The sequence below is a fragment of the Lupinus angustifolius genome, chromosome LG16, assembly GCF_001865875.1.
Source record: "Lupinus angustifolius cultivar Tanjil chromosome LG16, LupAngTanjil_v1.0, whole genome shotgun sequence".
Classification (NCBI taxonomy): Eukaryota; Viridiplantae; Streptophyta; class Magnoliopsida; order Fabales; family Fabaceae; genus Lupinus; species Lupinus angustifolius.
Window position 1 is genome coordinate 3003326 of NC_032024.1, and position 25094 is coordinate 3028419.

At 32.6% G+C, this 25094-nt stretch overlaps 2 protein-coding genes across 3 annotated transcripts; one reads left to right on the forward strand and one right to left on the reverse strand.

Moving 5' to 3' along the window:
• LOC109330133 (E3 ubiquitin-protein ligase UPL5) lies at positions 3154-12399 on the forward strand. 2 transcript variants are annotated; one of them, XM_019564178.1, is made up of 4 exons: positions 3154-5192; positions 10387-10976; positions 11785-11872; positions 11952-12399. In XM_019564178.1, the coding sequence occupies exons 1-4, from the start codon at positions 3356-3358 to the stop codon at positions 12050-12052; spliced, it is 2616 nt and encodes an 871-aa protein (XP_019419723.1). In that variant the 5' UTR covers positions 3154-3355; the 3' UTR covers positions 12053-12399. The 2 variants fall into 2 exon arrangements, with proteins under 2 accessions (XP_019419723.1, XP_019419722.1); XM_019564177.1 differs by having other exon boundaries at positions 11785-12399.
• Positions 13540-15409, reverse strand: LOC109330167 (major latex allergen Hev b 5-like). The gene is made up of 2 exons (XM_019564227.1): positions 15271-15409; positions 13540-14275 (listed from the first exon to the last, which is right to left on the reverse strand). Exons 1-2 carry the CDS (start codon positions 15283-15285, stop codon positions 13820-13822), a joined length of 471 nt encoding a protein of 156 aa, XP_019419772.1. The 5' UTR covers positions 15286-15409; the 3' UTR covers positions 13540-13819.

Genomic DNA, 25094 nt, shown 5'->3' on the forward strand with positions numbered 1-25094 from the left:
TAACAAATCTATCTTATCCTATTTTAATGAAAACGAATCTATCCTAAAATCATTGCCCTCCATAACAAATATATCTTATCCTATCATATTTTAATGAAAACGGATCTATCTTATCCTGTTTTATTGGAAAAGAATCTATTTTATCCTGTTTTATTGGAAACGAATCTATATATCCTATATTTTACTGAAAACGAATCCATATATCCTATATTTTATTGAAAACGAATCGGATACGTGTCTTAATATTTATTTATTTTATTTTTTTAATTTTTGGATACTCTATGGATACGTATCATTCGCGAATCTGAGCGTATCTGTGTTGGATACGTGTCGGACACCGACATGTTTGACGAATCCGTGCTTCATAGCATGTAACTATTAATAACATTTAATCTTAATCATTTATGTATAATTGCATAACCCAAATTTATTATTATCATAATTTTTATAGGATAATTGTTATCGCTTGAGTCAATTCACTCACACATATATGAAAAATTGAGTTAACTTATGAATTTAAAAAGTCAAACTTTGCAACTTAAGTTTAACTGTGTTTGATTTATGAACAAAGTTTATTAAACTAAACAATGAGTCGAATTTCAAATGAATCTCAAATTTGATCTAATAATCATTAGTCATAAATAGATAAGTAAAAACAGGACAACCCTAACGAGTTTGGATTACTCCACAAGGACTCATGCTAAATTGAATCTCAATGAAAAGATCAGTTTTAATTATGTTTATTAAATTACAATTCAAAACCATCCTAAGCGTACGACAAGTTGTAAGAAGCCGACCCAAATAATATTAACAATTTTATTAAAATTTTAATAGTTTTTAAACCCTTTTTAACAAAATATATATGATATTAATATACTACTATTTTCTTAACAAACCTATTTTGTTATGCAGTGTTCTATAGTGGATAAAAAAAAAACAAATTAGTATCTTTATTCATATCCTATTTTGACAAATTTACCATGTAATAAGTTGAGGAGTTGAGAGCTCTATGATTCAACTAGATGTACTTGTTTTATCCCAAATATATATAAAAGTAGTAAAATCTCTCAAATATGAAAGTAGTAAACATAAGTAACCCGACGCAAGTATGTTAAAATGGTAGTAATCATTGATAAGACCGATTCTTGACGAACAAGAAAGAATGAGAAAATGTTATTGAATTGAATTTTACAAATTACATTGAATCATCTATATAAAGGGAAGAAAACACTAACTATCCTAACCAAATTAACTAACCAACTAACAAAAAGGCTCAACTATTTTAACATTCCCCTGCAAGCTGGAATATATCAAGCATTCCAAGTCTTGAAATCTGAATGTGAAGCAACATTGAAGCTTAACTACCATAGGCAGAAACAACTTCATCCAAAGCTTAACTATCTATTTTGACAGCAGCTTACCCAACCAAATCAATCATAATGGATGAAAAAGAGAAAAAATGAATTTTAATATTAATCCTAATATATTGCTTCAATAAAGAGAAATACACACTGTAATAATGTTGTGTGTTTAATGAGAGAGGTATAGAAAATAGAATATGAAGAAATAAGGGTAATTGATGTATACAAGTTTTATAAAATCAAATGACCCATACACTTAGTAGCAGTATGAGGTCTTCAACCAATGAACAACTTGTTTTCATCCAAGAAGATATAATTTGGTCTCTCCAAATTGTATGGTTCTAGTCCCTTCTTAATTCTACCAGAGACATTATGATGTGAACCATGGCATGGTCTTTTGATGCTCGAATTGTTGGTGCAAAAATGACCAGTACAAAAATGGATTTATCTTAACAAAATTTTCCACAACATGATTATCTTCCACTGCTACTCTCTTTGCCTTGACATTGTTCTCTTTTTCATGCTCAAACTTTACAGCATGGGGCTCTGTCCCTTTTCCATTGCCTTTAGGTGAACTTTTCCAATTGGGTTGCCTCATTCATGGAGACCAAGAAAATGAAAGAAAATCCAAGAAAACTCATAGAGGATTGAATTAATGTAGAAACCAAAGCAACCACACCTTGCACTGAAAACTCAAAAAAAAATGCATCAATCTGGACAGGTTATGTTGTAAAGATATGCTCACAATAAAGCTTTTTCCAAGATGTTAACCATCCTGGGCATCCATCTCTTCTTTTTAATGTCATTGTAGTTAATGCATATTGCAACAACTCCTTTCTTTCTTCCAATTATTCCTCCATAGCCCCCAACAGGTTCTTTGTCCACCTTCATTTCTTTAATGAATGTTCCTGCATGCTTTGACCCAAACGGGTACAATTGTAGAGATTTTATCTTTAGCTTTACTTATCAAAGTGTGAAACTCCAGCACAACATTATTGCATACTTCGTCAAATTGAGAACACTTATCAAAGAATCCACATAAGGTGTTAAACAAGAAAGAACAACTCATGCAACAAATAAGCAGTGACTTAATAAGAAAGATATCACCCTTGGAAATTACATGCCAAACCATGTAGATTCACATTTGGTTGAATAGAAGGTTATGATTGTTTGCTGAATCTTGAAATAATTATAGTCTCATACCATGTTAAAATGGTATGAGCCATAGACAAGAGAGATCTTCTTGATGAATAAGAAGGAATGAGAAATGTTATTGAATTGAATTCCAAAGTTACATTGAAATTGAATCATGAATGAGAAGGAAGAAAACGCTAACTACCCGGACAAGGATACCTATCCCAAAAAAACCCTGTCCCCAATCATATTTCCCAAAATAATATAAAATATTAATTTATGTTTTTATAAAAATAAATTCCAATAAAATAACTCATCTTGATTGGTTTGGTACACCATTAGGGACACCAATAAATACAGATGATTCTCATCCCTAACTACCCTAACCAACTTAACTAACAAACTAATAAAAAGGCTCACTATTTTAACAAAGTCCAATTTTAAAAATCAAAACAATTTTGGTTAAAATTATAATTATAATAAAAATATATAATAAGATAATTAGATTCCGTAAGTTTTTAGACTTTTAACAGTCCAGCTGTCAGGATAGTCAATTTTTACAGGTCCAGCCGACCAGCCGTATACACTAACCTTTTGTACTACAAATATAAAATCCATTATTTATTATATATTTTTATATAAAATCAGCGCAATGACGGTAATCCCAAAAGAACACACAAAGCGCAGAAAACTCAAACGCCACCGTTTCAGCTTTCGGCTTAACTTAACTCACCGGATAAACCTAACAACTTCTGATTCTGATTATTTTAAGCGCCGTTTCTTTGCATGACCACTTCTCTCTCAGCTCGCCACTGATACTCTTTCTACGGTGGCGGCTGCGGCGGTGGTTGTTTTCCTAAATGACTGTAATCCAAACCTCCACCGTCGATTTCGCTCACAACCGCAATCACTCCCCGAAGCGTAAGTTCGATGACTATGGTACTATATTTGATGAAGACGACGACTACGCCGCCGATCTCCTCGTCAGGATGAAGAAAGACAAACCAGAAGCGGTGAATTCCTCCTCCGACGCCGCTGTTATGTCCACCGCGGTCTCTGCTAGGTCTTCCGACGCGCGATCGTCGTCGCCACGCGCGCGCGCCGCTTTACAGTCCCACTCGACTCGGTACGAGTCACGGTTACAGTTCTTTGTCAGAATGATTTCCAAAACCGTGGTGATGCACGCGCCTCCGGAAGACAGTGTGAAATCGATCCACGAGAGAATCGAAATGATGACTGGTATTCCGATTGTGGAGCAGCGTTTGATATACAGAGGGAAACAGCTTCGGTGGGAACAGACTCTGGATGAATGCGCGATTGAAAACGACGCGAATGTTCAATTGGTTTGTCGTATGAAAAGCACGAGGCACCCGCAAGGTTGGAAACTTATGGATGAAATGGTTTCAATAATTTGGCGTCTCTGCAGAGGAGAAAAGGTTCACGATTCACTAAAAATCATTAAGGGTTTGATGACTAGTTATTTGAGTTTGGCTCAGTCGATAGTCGTAAACGAATATTTTGCTTCGTATTTTGAAATTTTCTTATCTTCGGATGCTCCTATGGTTTTGGTTATGCTTTATGTTTCATCCTGTCCAGGTAACAAGGATCTTGGTGATTGGTCTATTAGGCATTTTTTGAGTTCGTGTAAAACTATCATGGATAAATCATTTCATGGTCAATGTGCTCGTTTGGTATTGGAATTGTGTAAGGTTCTTAAAAGTGTAGGGCGTCATGATCCTTTGTATATTTTGAGTCAAAGTACTTTTGCGTCGTTGTTGGAGACTGCCACTGTTTCATACTGTTCTTTTGATGATGGGTGTGTATTGCTTAAAGATATTTCACCCTTTGTTCGGGAGCTTGCGGATACGTTGTTGAGGGATTTGGATTTGAGCATGGGACTCCACACCGGTGTGGGGCCGTTGATGAGCGATATGAAGGATTTTACTGCATTTTTGATCCCTATGAGGAGAGGAATCAAAGAGCTGCACACTTTGAAGGGGTCAAGTAGAATCAAAGAGCTGCTGATTCTTAAGTGTTCTATAAGTGATAATGGTAAACTCCATGAGGATCTATCGCATTCTGCTGAAGGGGCTGATAGCCTTCATCTTATATTTATTCAGTTGTTGGGCAAAATGGTTGAGTGCCTTCGAAGCATGAAAGAATGCTTGGCTAACAAGGAACTAGAAGAGGCAGGGGATTTTGTCTATTCGGCGTGGTCTCAGTATCTTTCCATCTTGAAGGAATTATATCAAATCAGTAAGCTCTATGATGGTGCCGAAGAATTGTTTTGGACAGTTCTGTTTCAGGAAAGACGTATGGTGTCTCTACTAATTGTTAAATGTGCAAAGAGAACTGATGATCATCATTGGATTCTTGAGCACAAAGCTGTGACCAATTTTCAGTCTAGGAGGCATTTGGCATTGCTGCTTTTCCCTGATGTAAAAGAAGACTATGAAGAGTTGCATGAGATGCTTATTGACAGGTCTCAGTTATTTACTGAATCTTTTAACTACATAAAACATGCAGAGCCTGAGTCTCTTCATGCTGGTCTATTTATGGAGTTCAAAAATGAGGAAGCTACAGGACCAGGTGTACTGAGGGAGTGGTTTTTTTTGGTTTGTCAAGCAATATTTAATCCGCAGAATGCCCTTTTTTTGGCATGCCCAAATGACAGAAGAAGATTTTTCCCTAATCCTGGTAAGTTTTTCTATAATTCTGAATGTATTTTCCTCACTGTTTATCATCCAGTGGTAGTATTTCCAAATCTCAAACAGTTCTAAAATGTTTACTAAGTTATATTTCTCAGGATAATAAAAATTGTTGAACTAGTGTTCAGGAGGGTTCACTTATATTCAAAGAATTATACAGTAAATTACATCCATATGAAACAAATTTCAAAAGCTTAAAAAAGTTGAAAGCTAAAAGAAGCCCATTTCATAAATCATAGAATGGGTTAGTTGAAGGGCAGTAGACTTGATGGTAGAGTTAACACCCAAATTGGTTAGTTGAAGTTTGAAGTGGGGATAAATTGCTTTAGACAAGCATTTCCTGAAGTCATTGTTGGTTCTTCGTCTTGGAACATACAGTCACTTGAGAGGATAAGGTGAGGTATTATAACCGTTGATCCTAAAATCAATGGTTAGGATTTTAAAAAATCATGATTTCTTGTACATGTGTGTATCTTATCATAATCCCATCTGTTGATTATTCAATCAATGATTACATTTGCATTTTATCCACTAAAGTGCACGTCTTCACTTTAGAGGAGCCAATTACCATCTGCTTTATGGGCAATTTACAATATTATGTTTCGAACACGATAAAAACTAAAACTCTTCCATCCTGTAGAATCTGTTCCACTGGCTTGTTGTGTCGAGATGCCTTTTTTATCGGGAATTTAGTAACATTTTTCCTAGAAACCTGTTCCTATCTTAATAGCTTTCAACCTGAGAGGATTCCTTAGGATTTTAGCTGCTAAAATCATTCCATCCGAAGTTCAGAGCATCTGTGAAGCTTCATACTTTTATTTTAATCTAGGATACATACATATGAAACTATCAATCATATGAAGTGACAGGAATCTTACTCATCATGCTGTATTTCCTAATTCCTACAGAGCCACTACTTGATTCTGATTACTTTTAGGCTTTCATTCATTTATTTTGTGTTTTAAGTATTGATCATTTAAAACATAATTATCTTTGGGAGTGTGTTAGAACTGGTATTAATCACGAAAAGAAAAGAGTAGAAAGATTGAAGAAAGAATGTATCCAAGATCAATTTGATCTTGAATCTATGAAATTGAATTAAAAGAAAGAGATACAAGTTTCCCTCCCAACCGAATTGCTCCAATCCAGTTATTCCACATTTGCAAAATGTCAAAAACTATTCTTACAAGTTTTCCCTTCTCTATTTATATAACTAATACATTAGTCTAACTAATTAATAAGGGTATTCTAGGAATTCCCTCTTTATTTAATTCAAACGACTACCAACAACAACCCTTTTTTCTTCTACCTTATACCTACCTTATCAATACCCCGCCCTAAAAGAACCACCTTGTCCTCAAGGGGAAAATTGAGAAAGTTCTCCTGAATCCAGGTTGTTGATTCCCAAAGAGTTTCGTTGCCCAAAATCTCCTCAACATTGACATATGTGGTATCAGTTTGTTCGCCGACTTGTTTCATCAACCCGATTTCATCATAGCTTTTATCACTCGGGCTCATTAAAAACCCCGAAATTCTCAATTGTAATTTCATTATAAAATCTAGGACTGTACAGAAAAGTGTTGAAGAGCCAGGGAGATTTCCTTGCAGAAGGTGATTCAAGATTTTTCTTGAAAGGTGTTGAACCAAATATGTTACTAGCTTCAAAACCACCATCGTTTCTAGTTTGATACCCAGAATTCTCCCCCGGAATTTATGAACTGACAGATTGTACACAAGTAACAGCAACTGAAAATCTTTCATGCTCCTTTTCATGAACAGAAGAAGAGTTAACACCTGAGCATGGATTCTCAGATGATAATTTCAAAGGGATGCTCTGATTCGTAGCTTCTTCCAAACTCTTATTCTCCATTTGATTTTTTTGTTCTATCAACAAAACTTTTTGTATAATTTCAGATAAGGAATGTAAATCATACAGTTTTACCTCTGCTTGTAGTTCCTCCTTGAGCCCATTCAAGAATACTCCTTTCACAAATTCTTGATCTATAACCCTCAAGGTCCCACCGTACTTCTCGAATTCCTCCACAAACTCCTCTACTGAACCCGTTTGTTTGAGAGATAACAACTGTTCGAATGGATTCTGAATCATAGATGGTTGAAATAGACGAATCACGGCGATCTTGAACCCTTCCCAATTGGGTCTCGGATTACACTTCTCCCACCATTGGTACCAACTCAATGCCTTCCCCTCAAGTGCCATAATGGTCGCTTGCATCTTCTCATCTTTCGACAATTCTTTCAACTGAAAGTACCTTTCCAATCGGTGAGTCCACTCGAATGCGTCATCGCCAGCAAAAATCGGAATCTCCCACTTCTGCCATTTCTCCCGTCGGTGCGCATCCTCATCACGTTCTTGTTTCCAACTATCACTGTCTCGTGCCATATTTTGTGTAGACACCATTAACTAACAACCAATCCCGAATTCTCAACAAAAATCAACAAGAATTCAGACAAATCCCAATCTGATTTTTTTGGATTTCTGGCAAAAATTCACAAATTCCTAATTTCTGAATCTAAATTTCAGAATTTCGAATCTCGGAATGCTTCGTCTTCTTCTCCTACTGTAATTCAGCTATTTCCAACATCCAAACCTTAGCATTCAGATTCTGACTTCGTCCTCTCCGCGTCACAACTCCATCGTCTTCTTCTTCGCACAAACCCTAGCCTCACGAATTTGCTTGTGTCTTCTCTATCTCGCAAAATTCGAGCCTTCGCAAAAAACAAATTTTTGTTTCGTCTTCAATCAATTTCTACTTCTGCGATCTCCCATATTATTCCTCCACAAGTGTGATTCGTAACCCTAGCAGCAGAATTGGTGGATCTCACTTCCCTCAAGCACCAAGATTGGTGCTCTGATACCAGTGTTAGAACTGGTATTAATCACGAAAAGAAAGAGTAGAAAGATTGAAGAAAGAATGTATCCAAGATTAATTTGATCTTGAATCTATGAAATTGTATTGAAAGAAAGAGATACAAGAGTAGAAGAATGAAATGGAAACTGCCAACAGTTTCCCTCCCAACCGAATTACTCCAATTCAGTTATTCCACATTTACAAAATGTCAAAAACTATTCTTACAAGTTTTCCCTTCTCTATTTATACAACTAATACACTAGTCTAACTAACTAGTAAGGATATTCTATGAATTCCCTGTTTATTTAATTCAAACAACTACCAACAACAACCCTCTTTTCTTCTACCCTATACCTACCCTATTAGAGTGTTGTAGAGAAATTCGACAATTCATAGATTTCATCTGTCAATTGATGTGCTTGATAAAAACAATGTTAATCTGGTTACAGTTTGAAGTGTATATGTTCTTTTTATGTATTATTACTTTTCCCTCTTATAAAATTTTGATACCTTGTCTCATGACTTCGGGTGTTGCTTCCTTTAAATTTATAATGAAATAGTGAATATTTTTCATTAATTTTTTTTATCGGCAAAAGGTAAAAGATTATTTAAAAAGTATAGTATGTCTCCATGGCCTGCTACTGTGGAATCTCATCTATGTTGTCTCAAATTGTGTGCCTGAGAGGTAACGAAATTCCTTTTGGACAGGAAAGACCTCTGCCGGATCTGCATAGAAGGCCTTAGGATAATAATGGGAGGGTTTACATTTTATTCTCTACCTATATCAGAGGAAAAGGCTTACTATTCCAATCCTCTCTTTGCCTTGCATCCTTTAAGCCATTAATGAAATTATGAAGATTTTAATTCATTCCCAAGATTAGCATGCCTATTTTTGTTACAAACTTACAGTGTAAAATGATTTTATTTTTGCCTTTTCTAGAGTAGGTTATTTAGGGCATAAAGTCTGTACAGTCTAACTTGCATGGTTGAAAATGTCATCAAGAAATTAAGTGCTGCATCCTTGCGATATGTGGAATGCGAGGAATGGTGATAAACCACTTCACCATTAAACTCAGTGTGGACCATCACATTTTGTGGTCGCTCTGATGACTATGTTGCACACTTGCACAGATTATGGGTATAATGATTGTTTCTGTATGATACAGATTTATTTTATTTTAGAAATTAGGTTAATGTTTTGTGGGGTAAAACTCTGCCTATTTCGTGCTTATTGAATTTAAAATCAATATATGGCTAATCCCAAGTCTGGATAAAAGACGAGGGTTGTGTTAGGCAGTTGACATCTAACGGTAAATTGTCAAATTTTTATGACATGGATAGGTGATGTTTGTGTTAATGCTACTTGGTTTCCCTAATTTAACACATTGTAGAGCTCAAGTACAATGTTTTGGCAAGAGCTGTTGCATCGGAGCCCATATGTAGTAAAAATAAGCAAGGGTTTCCATAACTTTATGAATGAGTGTGGGTAAAAGAATCTAGGTGAGAATATGATTCATTTTAGAACTCGAGCATTGACACTTACATGCAAATTTATGGAAATAGTTGCCACCATGATTAGGAGGACGATTAATTTTATATGCCTTCAACATTTGTATAATATAAATTAGTAAGCAGTTTCAGAATTAATGATAAAAATAATGTATTTATTATGTATTCAATTTTAACATTGCTAAAGATTAAAAGATTCAAGCATTCAGGTATAATTTCTTGCCAGTCTATCATGTAATCTAATGACACTTCAGATGCATTTTAAGAGTTTGTTATGATAAGGCTAGCTATCAATCCAAGGGGTACCTGATAAGGCTACAGCACCACAAAACAATAATATCATAGAATCTATGTGCCCTTTAGGCACTTCCAAAGAAATGATGCATTGGCATGTTATTGTTACTCAAATGCTCACATTTTCCGTTGTCGTCTGTGTGTGCACTTATATATAATTGGATCCTCTAAAGTATGAGATGAAGTGCATCGTGGTTAACATCGATAAGAAAATCAGCAGTGTAGCTTCTCATATATTTATTAATTGTGACAACTGTGCTTATGTTTTTTTATAACTGAACCTGTTTTTTCATCAACAGTTATGGAATCTGGATTGTTTAACCTGTCAAGTCATTAGCATTTTGTCACTAAACTTGAGTTCCCATTTTGTTACCATTAGGGGTTATGATTGCTTGATCCATGTTGAGCATTTATATTGCTTGCTGCATGCATATCTTATTTCTGTAGATATTATTAAAACTAGTCCTGCAAAATCAAGTTTAGTTTATGTTTTTATCTACTTGTCTGCAGCATCTAAGGTACATCCTCTGCACCTGCAGTACTTCGAGTTCTCTGGTCGTGTTATTGCATTAGCTTTGATGCACAGGGTGCACGTAGGTATTGTTTTTGATCGTGTGTTTTTTGTGCAATTGGCTGGAAAATCTATTACTTTAGAAGATATAAAGGATGCAGATCCTTACTTGTATAGTAGCTGCAAACAAATATTGGAGATGGATGCTGATTTCATTGATTCAGATGCATTAGGACTGACCTTTGTTAGAGAGGTGGAGGAATTAGGATACAGGAAAGTGATTGAGCTTTGCCCTGGTGGGGAAAGCCTTGTTGTGAATAGTAAGAACAGGGAGAAGTATGTTAATCTTCTTATACAGAATTGTTTTCGAACATCCATACATGACCAGGTATCATATTTTGCCAAGGGTTTTGCTGATATACTGTCCAACTCAACGCTCCAGCAGTTCTTCTTTCAAAGCTTAGAGCTCAAAGATCTTGATTGGATGCTGCATGGGAGTGATAAAACCATTTCTGTTGAGGATTGGAAGGCACATACAAAGTATAGTGACTATAAAGAGAGTGATCACCAGATATCTTGGTTTTGGGAGGTATGTTTGATCCTGATTTTATGCAATTATTACAATGACTTTACTGGTTTTAGAAGGGTATGCAATTATTATAACGTTTTGGATAGAAGATGTGTTCCCAACCTCTCTAATGAAATTTTGCTGTTGATGATTTGTCAGTTTGAGCTCTTCTGATTGCATATAGTTGTTTAACATTATGAACCTTACCTTTTTCATATTAGTGAATTTATCCAAAGTAATAATTTCAACTTTTGGTGAGATGCAATAAATCTGAATATTAAGTTTGCCGTTTTTTCTGCAAAAATAAATGTTTAAGATCTCTTTTTTCAATAAAACTAGGTTGGTTATTGCAGTTATTGAAATGATTCTTACTAGAATGTTTTTCTAAAAAAATCATTATTTAAACAATGGCTAGGATTAGGGTAGGGGTGAGCAGGACCTGACCCTACCCGCTCACTGGTATGGCCCGAATGGGGTCGATCTCATCGAGTTCAAAAATTAGATGTGGTCAATATTTAGGATCGGGTAGGGACCAAGCATGACCAGCCCTACCCGTTCTATGATCACTCAGTCATCATGTTTATATGTGTCTCTGTTCAAATGTGTATAGAGTAATAATATCTTTTTGGTCGAAAGTATCATTGATATTTAGGGTTGGGTTAGCTTCGGGTCTAAAGTCGGATCCGGATTCTAAAACTGACCCGATCAACATTTAGGGTCGGATAAGGGACAAGCTTTAACCCATCCCAACCCGACTCATCCCTAGCTAGATATTCAAGTGAATTAATATTTTTTAATATTATTATATTCTGTTAAAATCACTTTGTAGATTGTTGGGAAAATGTCAGCTGAACAAAGGAAGGTTCTGTTGTTCTTTTGGACATCAGTGAAACATTTACCAGTTGAGGGTTTTCGTGGTTTGGCTTCTCATCTATACATTTATAAGGCCCTTGAACCTGATGATCACCTTCCTTCATCTCACACATGCTTTTACAGGCTGTGTTTCCCAGCATATTCATCTAAGGCTATCATGCAAGATCGTCTTGGAATCATCACTCAAGAACACATTGGTTGCAGTTTTGGTACCTGGTAAATAGATATATATATCCATGCATGCTAGTGGTTTTGATTGCACATAATATTGCTCCTCAGTTTTGTACAGAGTATAGGATCTTTCTATCTATTCTCAAATTATAGTTATGTTTCTCAAATCAATTCAGAGTCGACCATCTGTCAAATGTTTATATGGGATAAGTATTAATAAAACATAGGATTGAAGGAATGCGTATTTGATGATGTCTGTCACCTCATTTAGTCATGAGTAAGTTTGAATACTCGTAGAGCAAATATCATTTCGGTACAGGAGAAGATCTCAACTCTCAGTTAATATGGATAGTTTATGTGTCAATGATTATATATATTACATAACTACCCTTCACTATTATAATGCTCATTTTCTCCTTCCATTACATTCTAATTAATGAGGATATTTGTATAACAAAATCATATTTTTCATTGAAATTTGAAAAGAATCGTGTAAAAAAGAATCAAAATTAATATCAATAAAAAAATCTTAGAAATAGGTTGGGAGATAGTATTTTTCTTTCTCTTTTCATGTTAAGACTTCCTCGTCACAGGTAAGTGGCTTATTCCTATGGTTACAATATATGCCATGCCATGCCTGAATGAATAATTTATAGGAAGATCCGAGTGTAGTGTTCTATTTTTTTATAAATAGTTTTGCTACTTATTGTTCGGGTTAAGGAACTAAGCAACAGTTTGAATTGGGAAATATTGTATTCAATGAAGAAAATATGTTGTTCTTTTTTTATTCAAATCCTTTTTAACCATTGACAAATGATTAACAAATTTGTTTTATAACTAATAATTCTTACTCGGTAAGGATAGTCAGTACGTCGTAACAAATTTTGCTACAGGTAGCTGTTCCTTTAAAGATTATATTCACGTGAAATTCTTCCAAAAAATATGCAAGAATGTAATTCAAAAATGTCAGACTTTGTTGCCATTCATAATAATAACTGATGCGAAATGCAACGACATTTTCATCATAATTTTTTCATTTAATATCATAGCTTGCTTTCAAAAATTGTTTTACGATTTAGACACTATTCTTACGCTCTGAAATCCCTGCAATGGTTATAAACTAAAATATTTTCACTCCTTCGTATACGAAGTTGAGTGGTTACTCGTTTGTTACATCCAATTTTCACTCAATAGTGGTAGATCTATCTTCTATTATTATAAGGAAATGTGACACTGCATAGTAGTGCATTGTTGTTAAAGTCCAAATCTATTTCTACTGATTTTTTAGCAAGAGCAATACTTTATATACACTTAGAACGGATACCTTTTATTTTGAGAAAGAAAAAAATTGATAGTATGAGATAATGAATTTATCTCCTTGCTTTCGTTTCCCATAAAGAAAATTTCACTTTTTTTTATTGTTGTTTACCTAGGGAGCCTGCTAAGTCATGTTCAATAAAAAAAAACATAAGACGAACTAGTTTATGAGGGAGAGATCAGATTAAGAACATAGAATTTGTTTGTGTGATAACAATAGAAATAGAATAAAGTAAATATGAATTATTCAAAAGTAGAGAAACAAAACACACCATGACAAATTCATTATGCTTTGTAGGAATCACCCTCCACAGACTCCAGCTGCTATAGCTCACTTATCATGTATGCTGATGTGGAGCCAAGTGCTGTGCTTACATGCAGGTATACCCTCCATATCCAAAGACTTACCATAATAATAATAATAATAATAACACTGAATAAACAAAACAGAAAAGCTTTTCAACCTTGACAACATGGAAAAAGGTAGACTTGATCATATAGGTTTAAGCCTCAGTCTTCTCAGCATCAACTTCTACAGTGGCTTCCACTTCTGGCTCAGTTGGTTTGTTCTCCTCCACTGCACTCACTGGTGCTGATTCTGTTTCAGTAGTTGCTTTTGGCTCATCAACTTTGGGCTCTTCTTTCAGTTCCTCAGTTTTTTCCTCTGTTGTCTCTGGTGCTGGCTTTTCTGCCTCAGCCTCAGCTTCCTCTGTTGTCTCAATTGTTACCTCCTTGGTCTCAACTTCAACTTCAGTTTCTGGAGCAGCTGGTGCTTCTGTTGCTGCTGGTGTTGTTTCTACCTTTGGTTCTTCGACGGTTTCTACCTTTGGTTCCTCGGTTGCTGGTTGTTCTGGGGCAGCAACCTCATCAACTGCTGGTTGTTCTGGGGTTGTTTCCTCGATCTTGGCTACCTCGATTGTTTCATTTTCTGGGACTGTTGTTGGTACTTGCTGTGCAACCTGCAAGTGCAAGATCCATTCATTTACAAAGTCTTCAATCATGTGCCAAGCATATATATATATAGCAAAGATAAATACCTTAATGTTAGAGATGAATGAAAAATCACATAATGTGTTGATACATATATGTGAATCAAGTCCATCAACTTAATTTTCAATAATTAATCGAAGTTCTAGAGTAAAGTAAAGGTCTGACATAACATGCGAATAGAGTCAGAGTTTGTTATATTCTCTATTCTTTCTTTCTAACCATGCATAGAAGTGCAATGTAAGTGAGTGTTAATTAGTTCAAACAATAGTTGGGGAATTGTTGGTTTGAAAACAATCAAGCCATTAAGTGATTATAAAAGAAGTGCTTATGTATAAATTGATCGATGATCTATACTTTGGATGCAATTGTGATTATAAAACCTGAAAGAAAATAAATAGAAAACGAGGTCTACATAGAATGTTATGTTGATAATTGATCACGATCCAATACCATACATCAGTGAATACTTGAACGTGGTTAGTGCTTCACAATTAATGACCAAGAAGGGTGTGAAACACGTCGATCACCCCAAATCTTGTATAAGATCAAATGATCATCCATACTTAGTGTTTATTGATTTATGTATATATGATCTATGAGTAAGAGAATAATAAACTAATAAAATAAGGGAAATAGTTAGAAAACAGAATAAATAAATAAAAATAACAAAGATAGTGTTCATATTGTTAGTAGGAGTGTAATATGTTCTGTAAGATTAAATTATTGCAAGAGATCTACCCGTACTAGTTACTGCTACCACAAATACAATATATATAACCTTAAAAAGAACACTCTCGTGTCAGTTAACACAAACAAATTAAACTGATTCGTTCATTGAAAGTGTAGAAAATAGTAACATTATGCCCAAAAAGAATTGTTTCACTATCTTCATGTAAGATTTGGAACTAAACTACACTTGGACTATAGAAAGCTGCAACAAAAAAAAACTTTATGTTTGGGTTACCTCAACAGTGGCCATTTGGAAGAATAAAAGGGATTGAAATAGAGCTGAAAGAAAAAAGTTGGAGATATGAATATGCAAAAGAATACAGAGAGAAATTAAGAGTGTTTGTGAGTGAGGTGAGGAGTTGATGAAAGGTAGAGAGGCTTATATAGAATCTTGACCCAGAGAGAGAAAGAGAGTTTATTATGGGCATTGTCATCCCTTAATTGAAGGAATCTTTTACAACCAGATGGCTCATGTATGTTATTGACAGAAATCTTGTCTAGTTGTAAATGTTTTTTCCCTCCTTTCTTAATTAGAAAAAATTGTAATATTTATACATTGATATTTATAGTATAAAGATTTATACATAATCAATACATTATTATAATTTATTTATATTAATTTTATTTCAGAGTAAATAATATTTGAAAATGAATAGTGGATGATGTACTAATTGTGTAAATAACTCGTGAACTATAAGTGCAAATATTTTTCTCATTAGAAAAATAGTTTAGTGATTATATGTTATTGACTCTTAAATAAATAATATATGAATGAGACTATAAATATAAAAAACTTTATACTTATGGTATATAAATATTAAAATATTCCTTATTTAAGATTTAATTTAAATGTATTGGAAACTTAAAGAGTATGGGTCGAATTAAACCTGCTTACTGATCCTGTAAAAAGCATTTTTATATAATCGGAAGAGTTAGTACTAGTATAAATGTTACAAGTGCTTCAATTATAGACATATTTTTTATTATTTTATGAGATTATAATATCTATTTTAAAATGGCTAAAAAATAAATTGCTTTATGCTAAAAATAAATGTTAAATAATTAGTACAACATGCAAAATATATATTATGCTATATATACAAGTTTGAAGGTGATGAATTGTTAATTATTATACATATGACAGAAAAGGGTCACATAGGTGACAATAAGAGAAGAGAATGGGTAGAAAGTTGTAATAGTATTATTTTGTAATAATAATAATAATAGATAAAATAAACGATAGCTATGGTTTTGAATTAAAACTCAATTACATTAAAAGATTTCTGAATTTGGCAAAGAAACTAAAAAAAATTAAAATATGTTGAAGACTCAAAATACATGCATAATTTGAAATGTCAACAATATTTTGCTAACTAAAAAACTATAGAACTAGTTTTGTATGAGCAATATGTCTCTCCTTCTGAGATTTGAGTAAAAAAATTTATTATTACCAAATGTATCTCCTCAACTTTTAGATAAATAATTAATTGAATTTTGAGTGGATTTTAATGCGTGACATTATCATTCATTCATGTTTAGAGGTTTCCTTTTCCTATGGTAACATCACTAAAATGTACTAATGTGTTTTACACTCTGGAATCCATCCACCATTTCCTCTACCAAAAAGTTATCCAGCTAAGCACCCAAATTGGATCTGGTATCATAAATAGCAATAATAAATAAAATGATCATAAAATTTCATGGAATTAGAATCTATGTGTTGTACTAACAAAATAATTTCCACGTACAAAAACGACACAAAGAGCTAATAAAAGTAATCACACAGTGACTTCAATATGCTACCTAATAGGTGCATTAAATTATTAGCATTATTATTAAATATGTTTTTTTTAGAGTTTAGTTTTTGTGTTTATTTTATTTTGTCAGTGTTAATTTTTTTAATTTCGTTTAACTTAATACAAATATATTAAGGTGAATAGACTAAGATTAGTGTGCCATTTTTCATTCTAACTAAAGGTGACGATGAAAATCATCAACTCGAATGACCTAAATATTTAACAGTTTTACGAGTTGAACTTAAAAAAAAAGGAAAAAAGAAGGTTTGAAACTTATATGACAACTGTACTATATAACTCTAAAATTTGTTTTCACTCTTTCCCTTCATAATGCAAACTAGGAACAGATCAAATAAATAAACAAGTAGATTATGATAGTACAACCCACAGGGGAACAAAGTATATTAAAGCTGATTAGTACAAAATCACGCCTTGGTTAATGGGTCAGTTACCTATTTAATAAATTTTCAAATATATAGCACTATTGAATGTTATAAAATTAATATAAAAAGAACAGTGGAAGAAACTTGGCCAGTAAAATGTTAAAGAAATAAAAAAAAGGTGTGCTTTTCGCTGTCGTGGTCATGTTAAAGCAGTTTGCAAAATTTAAGGTTGAGGACTTGAGAGCTTATTTTTATTTATTTACTTATCTTGGTTAATTATGAGAATGAATTTAGTTAAGAAGTTATATTATTTGAATAATTAAAATAAGTTTTGTTCACCGAAAAAATAAAATGATATATCCTCCTATTAAATTCTCTTACTAATCCTCTTATTCATGATAAAGTGACATATGTCGAAAAAGTAATACCTTGTTTATTGATAATTGGTTTCCAAGTGACATGTGTTACATTTTTGTGGATAGGAAGATTGGTAGGAGGATTTAGTAGAGAATATAACATTACTAGTGTAAAAATACTTAAACTATGTTGTCTATATCACTAAATGAATTATGTAAAATATAATTATTTTAGATTTATATATGGTTTGTTTTATTTTTTTGATAGATATATGGGTTGTTTTAAATTTTTTTCTACCACCAATGATCATCACCATTTAGGCAAATAATTAATTATATTAGGGTGTATGACTATTTCTCCCAACAAATATCACTTTCGGAAATAAAATTCTTAACTTTTTGATTAATAATCTAACCTTACATTACTAAATCAACGTCTTGTTAATATATGAATTGTTTTAATTTGCAAACTCTGAGTTAGGTCCCACAAGCTTTTTTGCTACATGAGAGGGTCAATTTTCCGTTTATGCTATTAAGTACGTTTTTTTAATATTAAATCTCCTCACATAAAATAATGTCTTACAACATAAAAAGGAAACAACTTCCATGCCTAGTAACAATTGATGGTTTCAATAGATTTGTATGGAGTGATTGACATTGAAGCTAACATGTATATAATTACTGAGCTTAATGAAAATCTGGTAGATCTTATATTACTAAACTTGATATATGCGAACTATTATTTACTAATTAGTTTGCATGTATGGACTGTTATTTAAGTTGTGCGAGGTGTGATTTTAATATTAATAGTGATAATATTTATTAGTAATTGGTTACCCTTCATTTTTTGTACAACTTCTCTTGATTCAATTTTATCAAATCACCAATTGACACATATTCATAGTATCTTTAAACATTTATCATCAAACACCACTTGCTCAGTAATTATAGCTTCAGTATCAATCACTCCATACAAATCTATTGAAACCATCAATTGGTACTAGGCATGAAAGTTGTTTCCTTTTTATGTTGAAAGACATTATTTTATGCGTGGAGACTTAGTATCAAAAAAAAATAAACGTACTTAATAGCATAAATGGCAAATTGACCCTCTCATGTAGCAAAATAGTTTGTGGGAACTAACGCAAAGTTTGCAAATTAAAATAACTCATATATCAATAAAGTGTTGGTCTAATAGTGTAAGACCTATTAGATTCTTAGAATTACCAAAAATCAAAAGTTTAATTCTTGATAATCATACTTATTTGGTAATATGATAGTCCTCACCCATAGAGTAAGAAGATATCTTTAATGGTACTAAAAAAATAACAATTGGCCAAACTAATTAGTAGATAGTTATTTCATGCTTTATAAACAGTCACATAGTCACATGCAATATACAGAAATAATAAACCACACACTTGTATGCAACATGTTGCAACACACTGTTTTAAGCAAGCGTCTAATTTTGGTTACAAATTAATGGTTATTGGTAAATAAATTAGATGAAGCAAAATTTGAAGTTGATTTATGCAACTTTCGAGAAACGGCCAAGGAAAAGAAAGCAAATGACATAGGCAGTTGGCTATTGTGGGACCCCGCCCCATCATCAATTACCATCATCACCGTCCAAATCAAATCATGAATCAAATTGAGAAAAAATGGGAAAAGAAAAAACAGAGAAAAGAAAAAGGGTTTATTACTTTATTTCGTGGACAAATATGGTTCAACGAATCGGGTCATTGCCCATAACGTTAGGAACCTCACTTTCCCTAAATATGAAAATTTCAATCAACGAATATTGGTTTAAGTGGTACATGTTTGATTCCCTTTAAGAAAGGTCTTGGATCAAGTTTTACGAATAAAAACAGTACCCCCTATAAGAGTCACGCCTATATACATATTGATGTTTAGGGCTCGGACAAGATACCTCTCGTGCGAGAATATCAACGTGAAACAAAAAAAATCACATGGTCCTACCTTAGCATGCTTTTCACGTCCTACACTCGTGACTGGGCCATAAATTCCAGCCGTTGGATCTACCACATCATAGTTTGTAATATGGACCCACCTAATAATAGGTATATATATCGGGAGTAAATCTTATATCCAAATATGTGTATCACTCCACGTATTCATTCATTCTTATTTATTAGAATATGTAAAATTAATATATTCTTAAAATGGTAGGAGACATGTTTGAATCTTCTTGATGAAACAAGAAATATGAGAAAAGAGAATGAGAAAGAAAGCTTAAAGAATTGATATTCCTCATTACTGAAAATGATTGAATTGAATTACAAGGAATAAGGGAATCACCATTTATATACTAACTAGTTAATCAATTAATTAAACTCTTAATCGATTAACAAAAATAAGATTACAACTAACAACTTTAACATCCCCTCAAGCTGGATTGTGTCAAACATTCCAAGCTTGAAATGATTGTGTTGAACACCACACATACTCTAATATCTCCTCTTGCTGGTGAGCAAATATTCGTCTCCCAGTCTTGAAATCTGAACGTGAAGCAATACTGACGCTTAACCACCATTTGGCAGAAGCAATTTCATCCAACGCTTAATCATCTTTTTAACAGAAGCAAACTAATCATAATAAATGAAAGAAAGAAATGAGATGAACCTTAATCTTGATCCTTAAATGTTGCTTCAATGAGTAAAAATTACACACTAATGTTGTGTGTTTAATGAGAGATAGGGGTAAAGAAACTAGAGTAATAAAGAAAAGAAATAATTAGGGGTAGTTGATGAAGAATAAGAAGAAAAAGATGTGAAGTGACCAAGAATCTCAAGAACTCTGAAAGATCTCAAAGAGGAACTTGCATATTGCTTGATAATATTCATATACCAACATTACCTAACATTACTTGTTTGATAAACATAATTGAATGAAACTTTTCTTACCCTTCTTTGCTTCTGAGTGTTGTTACTTGTTACAAAATTGAAAGCAAGAAGATGGTAGAAACTTTTGAGAAAAAGATATCCACTAATCTTTTATCACTTTGCAAGAAGTGAAATGAACATGCCTCTTTGATTAGTAAACAACACAAATGTCCATACAAAGTTGTTGGCATGAATTTTCTTGGGAATCTTGAAATGGAAGAACGCTTGATATAGAAACGGCACAATTATCAGGTGCCTCAACCAATGACTCTAGAAGATCAAAGAAAATGGTGATGAATATGTTGTAACTATGGTAGACACTCTCCATTCTTGCTCTTCGTAGTAAGCTGATATGGAAGTTCTTCATAGAAGCATAAACACGGAAGCTAACAAAAGATTAATTACGCTCTGATACCATGTTAAAATGTGGTAAGAGCCATGAAAAAGAAATCTTCTTGATGGAGACAAAAAAGATGGAAGAATGGTGATTCTTTGTTGAATCTTGGAAGAGAAGTATAAGCGGAAGCCATCAAAACAATAATTATCGTTCTAATACCATCTTAAAATTGTAGGAGATATGCTTGAATTTTCTTGATGAAACAAGAAAGATGAGAAAAGAGAATGAGAATGAAAGCTTAAAAATTGATATTTCTCAGTACTGAAAATGAATGAATTGATTTACAAGGAATAAGGGAATCATCATTTATATACTAACTAGTTAATCGATTAATTAAACTCTTAATCGATTAACGAAAACTCATCTTATACTAATTTTGTGATAAAATATTTGCCTACATATTATGTGTTATAGTTGTATGTTAGTAACAAAGTTGGTAACTACTAACTGGTAAGATATAAACACAGAATCGAGAATATTACTTTCACAAATTTTCTTTTCTACATCTCATCATTTTAGGATTCAGGATCATCTAATATCATCATAAAAACCCACTCAATTAGATTCACATTAAAAATATTTACACAGAAGGGACGATTGTGAAAGGTGATTTAGTCATTTCACAATGCTAAATTGGCCTTTGCTTTTTAATTTTTATGTTTGTATCTATTTGTATACTTATATACGTCTTATCATTTCTTTTGGCTATGCCACTATCATGTCTGCTTGAATTTATTAAAACATTATCGTGGATCTTCATGATTGTGATCATCTACATGATGGAGAAATTGTTTAAGGAGTTTTGTTATATACTACTAATTAATTATTTTTCTATAACCTTCTTTATTTGATATATGAAGAAATATATTTTAAGATGTATTAAAATATTTTAGAGTGTCATTCATTTTTGCACACTATCTAGGTTTCCTCCATCCAATTTTTTTATATATAACAAAATGTATTATTACTAAAGAATTAATCCTATTTGAGATGCTTTATTACCATTGTCATGTCACTTTGAGTTTTTAACCTATGTGGGATCTAATAAGATATTTAAAGACAAGTGAAATTTTATTTTTTGATTAAATCAAAAATAAATATTTAGAATTAAAATTTTTTAAATGTTGTCATAAAAACGTCTTTACATAAAAATTTCTCACAAATTCAAACGAATTTAGATATTCTTTAATACTCGATATGATTGTGACATTTGTCCTTCAGAAAATTTAAGAATATAGATTTTAAATATTTTTTTTCAAAAATCATCTACCCTATTATGATCTAAAGAGAACGATGTCTAGTTCAAACGTGTCATCCTAGTAAATATCCACGTGGCAGTATGACATTGGTTAATGCCACCAAATCAAATCACATCCAACAGTGTTTCGTTGTTAAGGTGTCGGTCCAGAGTGGGGACTCTCCACCGCCCTCTAACTTTTTCACCTGAGCTTTACGTACCATGCCTTCACAGTGAGCTTCACGGGCTCATTTTTTTATATTTGTATTATTTAAGTAACATAATTAAATAGTTTACTATATATATCCTATTTACTTTAAAAACTAACTGGAAACTACAACTTTTTTTAATATCTACAAATTACTACATCATTATATATATCCAACCAAATTTTAAGTTGACTATTAACTATCTTACATAATTTTCCTATTTTATTCATACTTATGATATCAAATACACAGAGTCGGGATTAAAAAATTATAAACAAATGAATTCTCAACTAATATAATTTATATTATATTATTATAATGTTGTACAAAACCAAAATAAATTTAGAAACTATGGTTATTTCCAAATTACTACACAAAATCTAAAAACCAGTTCTCTAGTAACTCCTCAGTATTAAAGAAGACCTGAGTTCTAAACAATTATACTAGAGTCTTTAATATTAGATTATGAGGTAAATGCAAATTTTATATTTTTATAATTTAAAAACAATTTAAATCTAACTATATGTTATATCATCTTCATCAAGGTCTAAAACCGGCGTATACTGAATTTTGAGATTCTAAAGCAAGACGCCAAACAGACAGAAAGTGAATCATTCCAAGGTTGATGACGTGGAGCAACAATTGTCCATAAAATGTGGGGCCTTCACTCGTGATCTGGTTTGGCATAGATTCCTTTAATGCATCATTTCGTATATTCTATTCTTCTATCTTACTATTATTTGTGATCTGATAATAACATAAATTAAGATATCACAAAGCATAATAATGCTGCTACCAGCGTGTATCCACGTAATATAAGGAAGGATCAGTCACATCTATGTGGTGGCACCCAAAATCCCAAATGGTTCATTTCTTCTAAGTAAGATGGACATCATATAATTGATATAATGATTTCAATTATTTATTTTTGGGTTACACCCCTTAGATTTCTAAGATTTCTAAAAGTTGATAACATATATAGGCTTAATGGCTGGATACCCATCAGGTTAACCTATAGGGGATAATGAGAACCTTGTAAGTTAACGCACAAGGAAGGTTATGGTCTCCAACATAACAAATCAAATTCAGTTTTCTCCTCTCCCCATAAGAGTGAAAATGCAAGTCCCAAGAGAAATCAGAGATTTGGTTGAGGAAGATCATCATATAGAAACATAGATCAAAGGAGCACATCTAGGAACATGGCTTCAAGTATGACACTACACCCTTTGTTTCGTATATGTGTGCGAATCATGAGATTCAAAATCCTAGGATTGATGTTTTACCAATAATTAAGGAATTCCCAACAAGTGATATCAGAGCATAAATTCTGAATATTTATGATTCTCCATTAAGAGTATTTTCCCAAATCTTGTATGAACCCTAATTTTAATTTGGGGATTTTATGTTTCCGCTATCATGTCATCAAAATTGAGAATTTATGGTTTAAATTTGTCTTTCAATAAAACACTGATGATCAATTCACACATGAGGAAGACTGAACTCATGAAATTAAACATGTTATAATTATTCAATTCATACATCCATGTATGCAACTCAATTTTTTTGCCTCTAACATTTTGAGTGGCGTCCTTCTATTCATGCATAACGATTCATATTTGGAGATTTTGAATTCATGGAAATATATATATATAATATGAATAAAGTTTTTTTTATGTTATGCATTTTCTGCATCAATTTTTTGGGTTTCAAGTTATTATTGTTGAAACTTATATATATTATATGCATGAATGAATATATATAATATATAAATTCTTGGTCTTCCTCAGGGATGTTATTCTTTTGTGCACTAGTATACTGTATACATACATGTTATTAGCTTTCTATTGCAATTTTTATGGACTATATATATATATATATATATATATATGTTATCTTTTATGTCAATCAAGACAATCTTGTATATATATATATATATTGATTTGGAATTATATTGTAGGATTAGATTTGATAATTATAAAAGATATCAAATCTGAAAGTTTAAATTCTAAGATTATATTTTTTGTAATGGACCCATATTGTGTGTTTTCCTTTTGTCTGGTAATTATTTTGAATTAATTAATGTAATATGTTGCCAAAGTAATCTCTATTGTGAAAATTAATTGAAATTACACAGATGAGTATGAGATTATGCAAATTGTGTTTGGCCCAAAGGAAGACATAATTTGGCTAAATAATAACATACATGTGATGATAAATATGTAACAATTACAAAGTTTCTTTTTTTCATGTGAATAATAGTCGGTCCAAAGAAAAGCTATTGTTTGACAGAACTAAATGTTAATATTTGATCATTGCATTGAGAGTACCATTTACAAATTGATTTCTTTGTCCAAAGACTAGAGATTGATGTTGTGTAAGGTATCTTGTGATAGGTCTATTATGTGAACATGTCTTGTTTTATATATATTACATAACTTGTTTGTTAAGATTTGAACATGTTATTAATTCTTTGTTATATGGATTCAGTGTCTTTTACCAATGCAAATTTTTCTGCTCAAATCAGTAACATCTCATTGCTGAATGTGACACTCTTTAAGGTCTGGAAGGAAGCCATAGAAATTATTCTCGGCTGTATGGATTTGGATCTGGTACTTCATGTGGAGAAACCCATTTCCACTGTGGAAAACCTCGATGAGGCTAAAATTGAGAAATGGGAATGCTCTAACCGAATATGCCTGATGATCATGAAAGCTCTATTCTAGATGCGTTTCGGGGCTCTATATCTGAGGGTGAAAGTGCAAGGAAGTTCCTTGAAGA

What these genes read in the sequence shown, in the direction of transcription:
- LOC109330133 (XM_019564177.1), top strand. Translation starts at nt 3,356, where the DNA reads ATGACTGTAATCCAAACCTCCACCGTCGATTTCGCTCACAACCGCAAT. An exon ending in AAGATTTTTCCCTAATCCTG is followed by an intron (nt 5,193 to 10,386) that starts GTAAGTTTTTCT and finishes ACTTGTCTGCAG; the next exon opens with CATCTAAGGTACATCCTCTG. An exon ending in AGATATCTTGGTTTTGGGAG is followed by an intron (nt 10,977 to 11,784) that starts GTATGTTTGATC and finishes ATCACTTTGTAG; the next exon opens with ATTGTTGGGAAAATGTCAGC.